Source organism: Amblyraja radiata, chromosome 30 (assembly GCF_010909765.2).
Source record: "Amblyraja radiata isolate CabotCenter1 chromosome 30, sAmbRad1.1.pri, whole genome shotgun sequence".
NCBI lineage: Eukaryota > Metazoa > Chordata > Chondrichthyes > Rajiformes > Rajidae > Amblyraja > Amblyraja radiata.
In genome coordinates this window covers 4,241,471-4,257,881 of record NC_045985.1, presented here as the reverse complement: position 1 = coordinate 4,257,881, position 16,411 = coordinate 4,241,471, and the positions used below count along the sequence as shown (strand labels likewise).

Sequence of the window (16,411 nt, the reverse complement as noted above, 5' to 3'; positions counted from 1 at the left end):
ACACGAACATTTTGTTCCCTCCATATACAATGTTCATTTTTAATCAGCGAACCTTTCCGTTACATAGTGTAGAAGGACACTCGGTCACTAACTGTGATGCTTGAATTCCAAGTGTGTCCATTGTAAAGGCGTAGCATGACATATTTTAATTCTCAATGAGTTAAAGTAACCTTGAGAGGAAGTAAACGAGGATTACAAAGCAAGTGTAACATAGTGTTGCCTTCACTTCCTTATCATTAAAACAGCTCACGTTCACCATAGGACCAGAGCAAGATTTGTGGCATACAACCAAGTGTCAAATGTCATAACAGAATCGTGAGGGGCTTTATAAAAACATGAGGAGGGGGGGATAATAGAGCGAATAGATAGGGTGAATGCAAATAATATTTCATTCGTTAGGTGAATCAACAACTCGCGGGCGTGGGTTTAAAGTGACAATAGTGGGCCCCTCTCGGTCACGACTGACCATGGGTGATGTTTCCTGGTCGGATGCAAGCCTGGGCGATGTCATATGGAGGACAGACAGGCTGTTGCCCATGCAGCACGTCCCCCCTCTCCACGTCGCTGATCGATCCAAAGGAACAGCAGGGCCGTTACAGCTTGGCACCAGCGCCGTCGCAGGAGCTGCCAGAGCGAGGTTGTAGACAATGCCTTAGGGGGTTCCGACTCCGGATTTTCTCGAGGTTTACTCCTGGAGCCTTTTCCATGATTGGATGTGGCCACAAGGCAGTGGAGGTTTTAAATCAGAGTTTTCCCTTTCCTAGATGGACTGCCTTCCCAGGCTGACGAGCCCCATCTGCCCGAGACTCGTGGGGGCGGAAGCGCCTACCTTCCTGTGCAAGTCTATAGCACCTGCCCATTGCCCAGAAAGTGACAGTAGACAATAGATAATGGGTGCAAGAGTAGGCCATTCGGCCCTTCGAGCCAGCACCACCATTCAATGTTATCATGGCTGATCATCCATAATCAGTATTCCGTTCCTGCCTTCTCCCCATATCCCCTGACTCCGCTATCTTTAAGAGCCCTATCTAGCTCTCTTTTGAAAGTATCCAGAGAACCGGCCTCCACCACCCTCTGACGCAGAGAATTCCACAGACTCACCACTGTCTGTGAGAAAAAGTGTTTCCTCATCTCCGTTCAAAATGGCTTACCCCTTATTCTTAAACTGTGTGGCCCCTGGTTCTGGACTCCCCCAACACCGGGAACATGTTTCCTGCCTCTAACGTGTCCAAACCCTTAATAATCTTATATGTTTCAATGAGATACCCTCTCTTCCTTCTAAATTCCAGAGTGTACAAGCCCAGCCGCTCCATTCTCTCAGCATATGACAGTCCCGCCATCCCGGGAATTAACATGGTGAAATTGGATTATGTTAGATGTGGCATCGTGATCGGCATGGATGTTGTATTACTGAATGGCCTGTTTCTATGCTGTATGAGTCTGCGATAATCTACGACTATTTTATTGGGTGTGTTGATCCACAGACAGATCCCAGTATTTTGGAGATACAATCGTTGGCAAATCAGATAATCCAATCTTTGAATGCCACATTCCAAGTGACGCCTTTACAAAATGTTAAATGGTCAGCTTGACATAGATGACCAAACCTACACCAAACCCAAACCTATTAGGAGCAGACGAGGGCATTCGATCCAATTTGAGATTCCAGCTACCAAGACAGATGTGTACAGCAATTCATTCTCCCCCCCCCCCCCCCCCCCCCCCCGCACAATTAAAGCATGGAATAGTCTTCACCCTACCATAGTTACTCAACCAGACGCAACTAAATTTAAGGTCACTCTTTTTCTCCAAGAACCCTTTCTTGCTTAAGTCCACCCTCCGCCACCTCCAGTTTAAATTCCATTTGGAATATTTTTGGAGGTCTAGGAATTCAAGAACCAACATCCTGTTTAGTCGTGCGCTTACCCGGCCAAATGGAGTCTATCATTTGCTTCCAGACGGTGTACTGCAATGGTCCTTTGAACAGTCCCAGAGGAAGATTGTCACCCGTTATAATCCGAAGATTGTCTTCGCTAAAGATGCAAACATGAAACAGTTGGGATTAGAAAATAGGCATTACATAGTGGCATTCACCTGGAGAGCACGGGGTTTCTATGGGAAAAACATGTCCTACCTCTTCTTTTGGCACGCTTCTTCCTAAAAGTGAAACAGAAGAGATGTCTGAGGTGACACAAATTCATTTCACTGCGTGTGATGTGTATGTGACGAATAAAATTGACTTTGACTTGACCTTGACTGTGGGGAAAGGACCTGTCCCACTTGGCCGTCATTTGCGCGTAAATTACGCGACATCATTTACACGTCATGACGCACGACGCGACACGCACGTGATGCGCGCATGGTGCGCATTACGCACGCATGGTGCGCGATGATATAGGCTGTGACGCGCGGCCGCGCAGGATTTTGTGATGTACAAAGCTTCGCGCGCCACCTGTGTGACGCGCAAATGACGGCCAAGTGGGATAGGCCCTTACCTTGCAAGAAAGGTGCCGCAACAGGGCAATCACTGATGATCAAATGCACTAGCAGACCAGGGGCGCAATCCGCACAACATTCTTCTTCATGAATACTTCATGGGAATAGGGGACCTCTTCCTAAATTTTGAGGAAGAGTTACGTTTTAAGGCAATTAAAACTACTAACTATCTATCGCCCCATGGGTCAATTGTAACTGCCAAGTACAACGCTCCGACACAAAAAGTGCAGGGGTATCGATGGGCAGAAAGGCTTTCTTCCGTCCCTTCAGAATTATGCAAAGGTTGACCACAATGACATGGTCAACTTGGAGAAGGTGGACCGAATGGCCCGTTTCCGTGTATACAGCTCTTTGACTCTATGACTCATAACGACCCTTGCAAAGACCCACGCACCTCCAGGAAATTCAGTATCTCCCTCCGGTCCATTGTCGAATGGAGTTTTGAGAGCTTCAGTTGAACAGAGTCCAGGCTCTCCTGGATCTCCTCGAAGTTCTTCTCCATCGTCTCCGAAATGTTCTCCTCGTGGCCCTTCAGCTCCTGAATTAAACTATCCTCCTTCCTCTCCAGAAAACTATGCATCTTGGCGAACTCGGAGGAAATGAGACCCTGTAGATTGGTGGCCTTTTCCTGGAGTCGAACAAAAAAAAGAAAAAAAAACAGAAGTCTCGTGTCCTACCAACCGAGAGGGTCTGGGGACACATCAGACTGCAGATGCTGTAATCTTGAGCAAAACACAAAGCGCTGGGGTAATTCTGCGGGTCAGGCAACATAAAAACATAGAAACATAGAAAATAGGTGCAGGAGGAGGCCATTTGGCCCTTCGAGCCAGCAACGCCATTCATTGTGATCATGGCTGATCGTCCCCAATCAATAACCCGTGCCTGCCTTCTCCCCATATCCCCTGATTCTGCTAGCCCCTAGAGCTCTATCTAACTCTCTTTTCAATTCATCCAGTAAATTGGCCTCCACTGCCCTCTGTGGCAGGGAATTCCACAAATTCACAACTCTCTGGATGAAAAAGTATTTTCTCATCTCACTTTTAAATGACCTCCCCTTTATTCTTAGACTGTGGGCCCTGGTTGTGGACTCCCCCGTTATCGGGAACATTTTCCCTGCATCTAGCTTGTCCAGTCCTTTTATAATTGTATACGTTTCCATAAGATAACCTCTCATCCTTTTAAATCCCAGTTAAAACTTTTAAAGCCCAGTCTTTCCGATCTCTCCTCGTATGACAGTCCCGCCAAGCCGGGGAATAATCTCGTGAACGTGGGGGTGGGGGGGGGGGGGGGGGGGGGGGGGGTAATGAACAGTGATCAGTGTGCCAGAGTACTTACCCCGATTTCAGAAAAGCTCTCCTTCTCCCTCAGTTTGGTTTCCAGAACGGTCATCTTCTGCCTCAGCATGTCCAATGAGGACTTCAGTTTATCCTGGTATGGAGATAAAAGTTTGTCAGAGACGTTTAAGGGAGCAGATAAAGTGACAATTGACAGGCTCTGGACCTGACCGCTTAAAAAGGCGGTGATGCACCTTCCAACCATTGTATCCTTACCTCTCTCCCCCCCCCCCACCCCCGACCTGTTGACCATCAGAATGTAGGGTGAGGGTGGGGGGAAATAGTAGAACAGACAGCTACAAGGCTATTCTAAAGAGAGAGTCACAGAATGAGTAGGAAGGAACTCCAGATGCTGGTTTACACCGAAGATAGACACAAAATGCAGGAGTAACAGGCAGCATCTCTGGATAGGAATGGGTGACGTTTCGGGTCGAGGCCCTTCTTCAGACTGAGAGTCGTATCTCCAGCTTCCTTGCTCCGCGTCCCCTTTGAACTCTCGTTTTCACACTTTACCTTTCCAAGTCGCCATGTCTCCCTCTCCACTGACTCTCAGTCTGAAGAAGGGTCTCGTCCAGAAACGTCACCCATTCCTTCTCTCGAGAGGAGGTGCCTGTCCCACTGAGTTACTCCAGCGTTTTGTGTCTACCTGTAGATAGAGCCATACAGGCCCTTGAGCTTAAGGATGTGCTTCAGGGTGTGCATCTCCTTCGTAAATCCCCACGTAGTCTATCGAGTGGAGAGTTAATACTGCAGATGCCCACATGTCTGACACATAGGTCGATATGGCTCCGATATATGAGTTGGACTCCTATTACCCGACCGTCTCCATATGTCCAGGCCAGAGGATTTGCGTTAGTGTCATTAGTTCATGTACATGAGTTAAAGGAGCAGAGTTGCGCCCTTCGGCCCATCGTGTCCACTCCGCCATTCATTCATGGCGAGACATATTTCTCTCTGAATCCCATTCTCCTGCCTTCTCCCCGTAACATTAGACACGCTTACAAATCAAGAACGTACCCGCTTTGAAAATACTCAAAGCCTTGGCCTCCACGGCCGTCTGTGCCAATGAATCCCACAGATTCACCACCCTTTGGCTAAAGAAAAACCTCCTCGTCGTCTTTCTGAAGGCAAATTGCCTGTTGTTGAAGAAGGAACTGCAGATGCTGGAAAAATCGAAGGTCGACAAAAATGCTGGAGATACTCAGAGGTTGAGGTCAGAGAAATTGTACAAGGCATTGGTGAGGCCAATTCTGGAGTATGGTGTACAATTTTGTTCGCCAAATTATAGGAAGGATGTCAACAAAATAGAGAGAGTACAGAGGAGATTTACCAGAATGTTGCCTGGGTTTCAGCACTAAGTTACAGAGAAAGGTTGAACAAGTTAGGTCTTTATTCTCTGGAGAGCAGAAGGTTAAGGGAGAACTTGATAGAGGTCTTTAAAATGATGAGAGGGATAGACAGAGTTGACGTGGATAAGCTTTTTCCATTGAGAGTAGGGAAGATTCAAACAAGAGGACATGATTTGAGAATTAAGGGACAGAAGTTTAGGGGTAACATGAGGGGGAACTTCTTTACTCAGTGAGTGGTAGCTGTGTGGAATGAGCTTCCAGTGGAAGTGGTGGAGGCAGGTTCGATATTATAATTTAAAAATAAATTGGATAGGTATATGGACGGGAAAGGAATGGAGGGTTATGGTCTGAGTGCAGGTAGATGGGACTAGGAGAGGCCGAGATGGGCCTGGAAGGGCCGAGATTGCCTGTTTCCGTGCTGTAATTGTTATATGGTTTTATGTTATATGGTTATATGGTTGGGGCAGCATCTATGGAGCGAAGGAATAGGTGACGTTTCGGGTCGAGACCCTTCTTCAGACTTGCCTGTGCGTGATTATTATATTCACATCAAAATTAGAGACGGCTGGAAATAAAAGGCTAGGATCGGGTCTCGTTTTACTGTGGACGTCTATGGTAAATGCTCTAACATACACCGACAAAAGTTGACACAAGTACCCGACACAACTATATCTGATGAATAGTCTCCCTTATCATCGACTCCATCTACTCTTCACGCTGCCTCGGGAGAGCAGCTATCTTAATTTCACCATCTTTTTTTAACCCTTTTTCTCCGCCTTTCGATCGGCCAAATTGACTATTTTGAGGAAGGACATTCTTGCTATAGAGGGAGTGCAGCGTAGGTTCACCAGGTTAATTCCCGGGATTGCGGGACTGTCATATGCTGAGAGAATGGAGCGGCTGGGGTCGTATACTCTGGAGTTTAGAAGGATGAGAGGGTATCTCATTGAAACATATAGGATTGTTAAGGGTTTGGACACGTTAGAGGCTGTAAACATGTTCCCGGTGTTGGGGGAGTCCAGAACCAGGTTGCTGTCTGTACGGAGTTTGTACGTTCTCCACGTGACCTGCGTGGGTTTTCTCCGAGATCTTCTGTTTCCTCCCACACTCTAAAGACGTACAGGTTTGTAGATTAATTGGCTTGGTTAAAACAAAGTATAATTGTCCAAGTTGGCGATATGCAGAGTACTGCCCTGCCGACTACAACATTCAGAAGGTTCAGAAGGATATGGGGAGAAGGCAGGAACGGGGTACTGATTGGGGATGATCAGCCATGATCACATTGAATGGCGGTGCTGGCTCGAAGGGCCGAATGGCCTACTCCTGCACCTATTGCCTATTGTCTAAAGCATGAATGCATTCCCCACCAGATTCAGGAACAGACCGTGGGATTATTCTCTGTGGATATGCACCAGCCCTCGGTCCTACGGGCTCTGGTTTCAAGACCCGGACGACACAAGTCAAAATCTAGGGGATGTGTATTTAAGGTGAGCGGGGAAAGATATAATAGGAAAGTGAGCGGCAACTTGTTCACACAGAGGATGGTGGATATATAGAAGGAGCTATCGGGAAGGTAGTTGAGGCATAAACTATAACAATATTTAAAATACATTTGCACAGGTACATGGATATGAACATTTAGAGGGATATGGCCAAACGCGGGCAGGTGGGACGAGTGTAGATGGGGCGTCTTGGTCAGCATGGGCGAGCTGGGCCGAAGGGCCTGTTTCCATGCTGTGTGACTTCGTGACTCTGTGATTCAAGCATCCATGTGTAAAGTTCCATATTTATGATGTGGACCTTGTTAAACGTCTGTGAGGAGAGAATGAGTGGATTTCTCGATACTTTAGTGCTCAGAGAGGAACGACTATCTCACAAGATATTTGCAAGATTCATTGCGCAGGTTAATGATACTGGGTCGGATATTTGATGAGACACCACGAGTGATTGAAGAACGGGCGACCGGTTTCAGATCGCTCGCTTGCATCGTCGCGCAAAGCAGAAAATAAATCATGTCCTGGGCCTCCTCCATTGTCAGAGTGAGGCCCAGCGCAAATTGGAGGAACAGCACCTCATATTTCGCTTGGGTAGCTAATACCCAACGGTATGAACATTGACTTACTTCAGGTAGCCCTTACTCTCCCTCTCTCCCCCTCCACCCCTCCTCCTTCCCATTTCTCCAATCACTCTGAATGTCCCCTGATTACATCTCATCTCTGTTCGAAGGTAGGCAAAAATGCTGGAGAAACTCAGCGGGCGAGGCAGCATCTATGGAGCGAATGAATAGGTGACGTTTCGGGTCGAGACCCTTCTTCGTTCAGACGAAGTGTTTCGACCCGAAACCTCGCCCATTCCTTCGCTCCATAGATGCTGCCTCACCCGCTGAGTTTCTCCAGCATTTTTGTCTACCTTCGATTTTTCCGGCATCTGCAGTTCCTTCTTAATCATTTTATATCTGTTTGCTACGTTGTTAGCTTCTCCAAGCTTACAGTGATCTATTCTGCATTTTCCTTGCTCTCCATCTCCTTTGATGTCTCGATTTCACACCTTACTCTTCCTTATCTCTCTCCCCTGACTCTCAGTCTGAAGAAGCGTCTCGATCCGAAAAGTCGCCCACTCTTTCTATCCAGAGATGCTGCCTGCCCCGCCGAGTTACTCCAGCGCTCTGTGCCTTTATCCAAGAACGCCCCGGAATGGAAAGGCATGCGACCCCTCACACTCACCTTGTATTTCTCCACAGCTTCGTGGATGAGCATGAAGTCATGCTGCTTGTGGCTGCCGCCCGCTCTCCCGTCCAAACACATCACACAGATCAGTTCCCTGTCCGTCTCACAGAAGAGTTTCAGCTCCTCCTTGTGTTCCTTGCAGTACAGTTTGGGCGCCGCTTGTCTCGGCCGAGCGGGCGGACCCTCTTCGCCCTCCTGCCTGACCGGGGCCAGGTTGAGAGTACGGGCAGTGTCGGCCAGGTGGCCCAGCGCCCGGTTGGCCCTCACGCTGTTGTCCCCGATCACAGTCCCGCACTGGGGACACGAGTTGGCCTCGCCGCCCTCGCAGTACACCTGGAGACAGGCCTGGCAGAAATTGTGGCCGCAGTCCAGAATGACCGGCTGGTCGAACAGCTCGATGCAGATGGGGCAGTTCAAGTATTCGGCCAAACTCCCCGCCTGTTCCTTGAACGCCGTGTTCAGCCGTACCTTGTGTGGTTTGTTTCCCTCTTCACCCTCCTCCTGCCGCCCCGGGGCAGTGTCCATGTTTATCCCCCAACCTGGCCCGGGCAAGTCTCCTTCAGCAGCCCAATCGCCAATACTCTGGCGAGGTAGAGACCAAATGAACGGGGCATCTTTCTGGGAGATCTTCCCCTCCCAACATGCTCACCATTGGTTGACAAGAAACATCGCCCAATCATAACATTGATTTTGTTGATACATTTTATATCCGCGATTGTGGGCTTTCAGAACAATAGACAATAGACAATTGGTGACGGAGTAGGCCCTTCGGCCCCACCATTCAATGTGATCATGGAAAAAGTGTTTCCTCATCTCCGTTCTAAATGGCTTACCCCTTATTCGTAAACTGTGTGACCCCTGGTTCTGGACCCCCCCAACCTCAGTTGGGAGGCCGGTTCTCGGAATACTTTCAGGAGAGTGCTAGATAGGTCTATTAAAGAGAGCGGGCTGCGGGGAGAAGGCAGAAAAGGGGTACTGATTGTGGATGACATAAGGTTGGTATGGGATTGGACACGCTAGAGGCAGGAAGCATGTTCCCGATGTTGGGGGAGTCCAGAACCAGGGGCCACACGCAGTTTAAGAATAAGGGGTAAGCCATTTAGAACGGAGACGAGGAAACACTTTTTCTCACAGAGGGTTGTGAGTCTGTGGAATTCTCTGCCTCGGGGGGCGGTGGAGGCCGGTTCTCTGGATACTTTCAAGAGAGAGCTAGATAGGGCTCTTAAAGATGGCGGAGTCAGGAGCTATGGGGAGAAGGCAGGAACGGGGTACTGATTGTGGATGATCAGCCATGATCACATTGAATGGCGGTGCTGGCTCGAAGGGCCGAATGGCCTACTCCTGCACCTATTGTCTATTGTCTATTGTCTATTGTCACAGAGTCACGATCATAACGTCATGCGTGACAGACAATAGATAATAGACAATAGACAATAGGAGCAGGATTAGGCCATTCGGCCCTTCGAGCCAGCACCGCCATTCAATGTGATCATGGCTGATCATCCCCAATCAGTACCCCGTTCCTGCCTTCTCCCTATATCCCCTGACTCCGCTATATTTAATACCCTATCCAGCTCTCCCTTGAAAAGAGAATAACTAAGTCATTCGGCCCATCAAGTCTACTCCGCCGTTCTATAATGGATGATCTATCTCTCATTCCTAAACCCATTTTCCTGCGTTTTCCCTTAACCCCTGACACCCGTCCTAATCAAGAATCTATCTATCTCTGCCTTAAAAACATCAATTGACTTGGCAGCCTCCTGTGACTAAGAATTCAACAGATTCACCACCCTCTGACTAAAGACATTTCTCCTCATCTCCTGCCAGACGAAACGTCCTTTAACTCTGCAGCTATGACCACTAGTCCTGGACTCTCCCACTAGTAGAAACATCCTCTCCACATCCACTCCATCGAATGAATGAATGAATGAATGAATAAATTTATTGGCCAAGTACTCACATACAAGGAATTTGCCTTGGTGCTCCGCCCGCATGTGACAACAACATAGAGCAACAGGAACCCTGAATATCCAGCCTGAGCATGCATGAACAGTCTGGGGCTTTAAGCGAGGGAGGGGTTGGGAGTCAAGGTTTACAAGGTTTACAAGGTTAAATGCCGGGATGGCGGGACTGTCATATGCTGATAGAATGGAGCGGCTGTGCTTGTATACTCTGGAGTTTAGAAGGACGAGAGAGGATCTTATTGAAACATTTAAGATTATTGAGGGGTTGGACACACTAGAGGCAGGAAAAACGTTCTCAATGTTGGGGAGTCCAGAACCAGGGGCCACAATTTAAGAATAAAGGGGAGGCCATTTAAGACTGAGGTGAGAAAAAAACTTTTTCACCCAGAGAGTTGTGAATTTGTGGAATTCCCTGCCACAGAGGGCAGTGGAGGCCAAGTCACTGGATGGATTTAAGAGAGAGTTAGATAGAGCTCTAGGGGCTAGTGGAATCAAGGGATATGGGGAGAAGGCAGGCACGGGTTATTGATTGGGGCCGATCAGCCATGATCACATTGAATGGCGGTGCTGGATCGAAGGGCCGAATGGCCTACTCCTGCACCTATTGTCTATTGTCTATTGAGTCGCTCTCTACGAATTATGAGCGGAGTCAGGTTTATTACTCCGCAAGGGGTGAATATGCCATTCTAGCATCTGCGGCAATGTGTCGCCCCTAACACCCCAAGTGTACCGGGGTATAAGCAGCGAACTTCGCACTGCAGACTACCCACATTCGAGTGGATGGCAGCACTGGTAGCCATTGGATCGGTGTGCCTGTTTCAGCTTCTGTGTCAGTTCGCGGTCAGCTTGTTATTCAGCCAGCCTTATAAACACGAGCGGCCTTTGGACTTGGATTTTACTTCAAACCGACGGGTTGCAGGATACTCGGCTTATCAATTGTGTGCTTTTCAACCATGACCCCGGAGCGGGTCAAAGCCAGATGGAAGCTCAAGTGGCCTTGAGGCTGTGTTATGCCAGCGCCCAGTAGATTCTGTGTTTCACTGCGATTTTTCAATTGCACTGCCTCTTGCCGGCAGTGAGGTTTTGTTTTTACATTTAAGGCAGACACAGCAGGCAGCGAAGAAAGCTAATGGAATGTTGGCCTTCATAACAAGAGGATTTCAGTATAGGAGTAGAGAGGTTCTCATGCAGTTGTATAGGGCTCTGGTGAGACCACATCTGGAGTATTGTGTACAGTTTTGGTCTCCCAATTTGAGGAAGGACATCCTTGTGATTGAGGCAGTGCAGCGTAGGTTCACGAGATTGATCCCTGGGATGGCGGGACTGTCATATGAGGAAAGATTGAAAAGACTAGGCTTGTATTCACTGGAGTTTAGAAGTATGAGCGGGATATCTTATAGAAACATGTCAAATTATAAAAGGACTGGACAAGCTCGATGCAGGAACAATGTTCCCAAGTTGGGCGAGTCCAGAACCAAGGGCCACACAGTCTTAGAATAAAGGGGAGGCCGTTTAAGACTGAGGTGAGAAAAAAACATTTTCACCCAGAGCGTTGTGAATTTGTGGAATTCCCTGCCACAGAGGGCAGTGGAGGCCAAGTCGCTTTATGGATTTAAGAGAGAGTTAGATAGAGCTCTAGGGGCTAGTGGAGTCAAGGAATATGGGGAGAAGGCAGGCACGGGTTATTGATTGGGGACGATCAGCCATGATCACAATGAATGACGGTGCTGGCTCGAATGGCCTCCTCCTGCACCTATTTTCTATGTTTCTATGTTAAAATACTGGAGTAACTCGGCGGATGAGGCAGCACGTATGGAGAGAAGGAAATGGTGACGTTTCGGGTCGAGACCCTTCTTCAGACTTTCTTCTTCAGACAAGGCCATCTGTCACAGGCCTGCCATAATTGCCCCTGAGAAGGCCAAGTGTTGCAGTGCGCCTCCCACGACTCTCTCGGCCAGTTCAGAGCTCCATGTTTGGCACTGGTCTAGAGTCACATCCAAGCAAGTGTGGGTAAGAATGGCAGGTTGTTAAATGATCCCGAAACCCGAAACGTCGCTTATCTGTTCCCTCCACAGGTCGACACAAACAACTGGAGTAACTCAGTGGGTCAGACAGGTTATTTGGAGAAAAGGAACAGGTGACGTTTCGGTAGAGACCCCCCTCCCCGCCGCCCAGTTATTTCCCGGGACTGTCGTATGCTGAGAGAATGGAGCGGCTGGGCTTGTACACGCTGGAGTTTAGAAGGATGAGAGGGTTTCTTATTGAAACATAAGATTATTAAGAGTTTGCACACGCTAGAGGCAGGAAACATGTTCCCGATTTTGGGGGAGTCCAGAACCAGGGGCCACACAGTTTAAGAATAAGGGATAAGCCATTTAGAACGGAGATGAGGAAACACTTTTTTCACCCAGAGAGTTGTGCGTCTGTGGAATTCTCTGCCTCGGGGGGCGGTGGAGGCCGGTTCTCCGGATAATTTCAAGAGAGAGCTAGATAGGGCTCTTAAAGGTAGCGGAGTCAGGGGATATGGGGAGAAGGCAGGAACGGGGTACTGATTGGGGATGATCAGCCATGACCACATTGAATGGCGGTGCTGGCTCGAAGGGCCGAATGGCCTCCTCCTGCACCTATTGTCTATTGTCTATTGTCTCAGGGCACATTTAGAGAGGGGATCTTTTATGAAACATATAAGATTATCAAGGGTTTGGACACGCTAGAGGCAGGAAACATGTTCCCGAAGTTGAGGGGAGCCCAGAACTAGGGGCCACCGTTTATAACTAACAATTACAGCACGGAAACAGGCCATCTCGGCCCTTCTAGTCCGTGCCGAACACTTACTCTCACGTAGTTCCATCTACCTGCACTCAGACCATAACCCTCCATTCCTTTCCCGTCCATATAGCTATCTTTAAGAATAAGGGGTAGGCCATTCAGAACGGAGATGGGGGTGCAGCTCCATGCGTCTTCAGTTCCGGTCATTCTAAATGGCTTACCCCTTATTCTTAAACTGTGGCTCCTGGTTCTGGACACCCCCAACATCGGGAACATGTTTCCTGCCTCTAGTGTGTCCAAGTGTGAGATTTTGCTCTTTAGGAGATTGAATGTTAGGGGAAGTAATACCCTTATCGGTAAGACCCTTAACAGCATTGTTCTGTATAGGGACCCAGTTCGCAGTTCGCCGCATGTGACAGCACAAATATATAGGGTGGTAAATACGGTATGCTTGCCTTCCTTGCTAGGGCCATGGAATATTGAGTCAGGGAGTTATGATGCAGTTCTATGCGTCTTTAGTTTGGGCCACATCTGGTGCATTGCGTGCAGATCCGGTCATCTCATTACAGGAAAGCTTTGGAGAACGCATAGTCAATCAGAATGCTGCCTGGATTGGTGGATCTCAGACACAGGGAGAGTTTGGATACGCTTGGATTGTTTCCTCTGGAGCGGCCCAGGTTGAGGGTAGACTCGGCACAGACCTTGTTCTGTGCTGCACTGTTCAATGTTCTACGCTCTAATTTCCCCAGCAAATGATTCTCACCTTCCCTGACGGTATTCGTCTGAGAGCTGGCACCGACTCGATGGGCTGAACGCACTCTTGGCAACTCGTGAGTAAATACGAGACGGAGACATCAGACACGGTGCGCGGTGCAGCTGAATGTCGGTGTCAGCGTTGCTCTCATTGCCATTTCACAATGACTGGGGTGAGCCCGAGTTCATATCCAAAGGGGCTTACTCAGTAACACAGGGCTCAGTGAAACACGAAGGAACTCTGATCGTACGCTACACGTGTCGCCTCAACCTCACCTGTAAGACCTGGCGCTATCTCTGCAAGTTCAGAAGCCGACAAACTTTGCAAATCTTTAATGAATAATTCAGCCTTCAGACATCTATTGCATTAAGCTGATTGCGTCAATACATTTGCTTTTCTCCAGATTTCCTGTGCAAGTCAAGGGATGCAGGGAGAAGGCCGGAACGGGGTACTAATTGGGGACCAAGGACCACAGTTTAAGAATAAGGGGTAAGCCATTGAGAACGGAGACGAGGAAACACTTTTTCTCACAGAGAGTTGTGAGTCTGTGGAATTCTCTGCCTCGGGGGGCGGTGGAGCCCGGTTCTCTGGATACTTTCAAGAGAGAGCTAGATAGGGCTCTGAAAGATAGCGGAGTCTGGGGATATGGGGAGAAGGCAGGAACGGGGAACTGATTGGGGATGATCAGCCATGATCACATTGAATGGCGGTGCTGGCTCGAAGGGCCGAATGGCCTCCTCCTGCACCTATTTTCCATGATCCTCCTGCACCTATTGTCTATCGTCTATTGTCAACTTCTTTGCAACGTTAAAGGGGGCGTGGGTCAATGTGTTCGTTGTCTGAATGAATGAGACTTGTGCAGCTAAAAAATGTAACATTGGGGTGTCCTGTCCCACTTAATAAGTTAGCCATTAATTTGTACATTGGACTCTTGCCAGGAGCAGATAGTCTCCACAGTGAGCAAGTCGGGATTCAATCAACTCCCGTCCTCTTGGATCTAAGCCTCTTGCCTCTGAGAATTGGTCCGACCCGTTTGAGTGCCCGGTTCCCTGCTCGCCCGGGACCCCAGAAGCCCCGAACTCCTCCAGCCGGGTGGCGGCGCTCAGAAGATGTGGTGCCTTTTGATACCGTTCCTTGTTTTTCCAGGTATGGCTCTCGTGGGCGTGAGGCAGAGCGGCCTTGTGTCTCTCCTCTCTAACCAGCTCTGACCAGCTGGATAGTTCTAGTTGGCGGGACCCCACCTAACGTCTCACCCCCGTGTGATTGAGACTGCGCTAGGAGTCGAGGACAGTCTCTGAGAACGTTGTTACGACGCCAATGCGCGGGTTGACACAAGTGGCAGTACAATAGAGAATAGAATACAATAGAGAATAGGCAATAGGTGCAGGAGTAGGCCATTTGGCCCTTCGAGGCAGCACCGCCATTCAATGTGATCATGGCTGAGACAGGGCAGAAACCTAGTTTGGAATCCTAGTAAGAATCCACGATTGAATGGCAGGGTAGATTTGATGGGCCGAATGACCTAATTCAGCTCCTATCACGTACGACCTTATGACCTGACCTAAAACAAGGGGTCCAGAACAAGGGGTCACAGTTTAAGGATAAGGGGGAAATCTTTTCGGACCGAGATGAGGAAAACATTTTTCACACAGAGAGTGGTGAATCCCTGGAATTCCCTGCCACAGAAGGTAGTTGAGGCCACAGTTCGTTGGCTATATTTAATATAGTTAGATATGGGAGTTAGATGTGGCCCTTGTGGCTAAAGGGATCAGGGGGTATGGAGAGAAGGCAGGTACAGGATACTGAGTTGGATGATCAGCCATGATCATATTGAATGGCGGTGCAGGCTCGAAGGGCCGAATGGCCTACTCCTGCACCTATTTTCCATGTTTCTATGTTTCTAAAACAAAAGATGAGAATCTCTGCTTCTGCTGTTTCTACTAATTATCTCTGGCTCGCTCTGCTTTCCACTAAATGTGTGTGACTCTGCGTTTACCTGCAGGCCTCGTTCGGGCTGACGACACCCTGTACATCTCCCCCATCTCCATGACCCGTCGTGAGAATGAAACGGTGACGCTGGACTGCTTCACGTCCAGGAATCTAGATGACCACTTCTTCATCTGGGGGTCGGCCAAGCCCACCGACCAACTCATATCTTGGATCCTGTACTGGACCCCCGGATCAGCGGGGTCTCTGTACTCGGTGCCCGGCACGGACCGGTTCAGCGGTTCTAAGGACTGGGCCAGCAAGCGGTTCTCTCTCACCATTAAGGACCTGCAGCGAGAGGACTCGGCCAGGTACTACTGTGGCAGCTCCAACACCTACTTCTCCTACAGTACCGACTGGAGCGGATGTGGAGTCACCCTGACCGTCAACTCTGGTAAGTTGAGTCCTCTACCCTAGGTTGCCGCCGCCGTGCAGTTTCGAGGGAGTGTGTGTTGGATAGAACTAGTCATAGTGTGATACAGTGTGGAATCAGTTCCTTCGGCACCAACATGCCCACACCGGCCAACATGTCCCAGCTAGACTAGTTCCACCTGCCAAAGTTTGGTGTAAATCACAGGTCCTATCCATATACCTGTCTAACTGTTTCTTAAATGTTAGACAATAGACAATAGGTGCAGGAGTAGGCCATTTGGCCCTTCGAGCCAGCACCGCCATTCAATGTGATCATGGCTGATCATCCCCAATCAGTACGCCCTTCCTGCCTTCTCTCCATATCCCCTGACTCCGCTATTTTTACGAGCCCTATCTAGCTCTCTCTTGAAAGCATCCAGAGAACCGGCCTCCGCCGCCCTCTGAGGCAGAGAATTCCACAGACTCTCCACTCTCTGTGAGAAAAAGTGTTTCATCGTCTCCGTTCTAAATGGCTTACTCCTTATGCTTAAACTGTGGCTCCTGGTTCTGGACTCCCCCAACATCGGGAACATGTTTCCTGCCTCTAGATGTCCAAGCCCTTAACAATCTTAACAATGTTGGGATAGTCCCAGCCTCAACTCCATCCTATCGCAACTTGTTC

At 48.9% G+C, this 16,411-nt stretch overlaps 1 protein-coding gene and 1 gene segment (V, D, J or C); one reads left to right on the top strand and one right to left on the bottom strand.

Moving 5' to 3' along the window:
• The window catches only part of LOC116989910 (nuclear factor 7, ovary-like), an 11,549-nt gene extending 3,119 nt beyond the window's left edge, over positions 1-8,430 (bottom strand). Inside the window, exons 1-5 of the mRNA XM_033047465.1 lie at positions 7,897-8,430; positions 3,832-3,924; positions 2,891-3,124; positions 2,135-2,157; positions 1,927-2,033 (exon numbers count right to left, since the gene is read on the bottom strand). Coding sequence (XP_032903356.1) covers positions 1,927-2,033; positions 2,135-2,157; positions 2,891-3,124; positions 3,832-3,924; positions 7,897-8,430 — 991 coding nt within the window. The remainder of the gene's footprint in view (positions 1-1,926; positions 2,034-2,134; positions 2,158-2,890; positions 3,125-3,831; positions 3,925-7,896) is intronic.
• A 5,899-nt stretch (positions 8,431-14,329) lies between these two features.
• Positions 14,330-15,802, top strand: LOC116989812. The segment is given in 2 exon segments: positions 14,330-14,538; positions 15,395-15,802. Coding segments are annotated over 2 exon segments (438 nt in total).
• Positions 15,803-16,411: the final 609 nt, after the last annotated feature.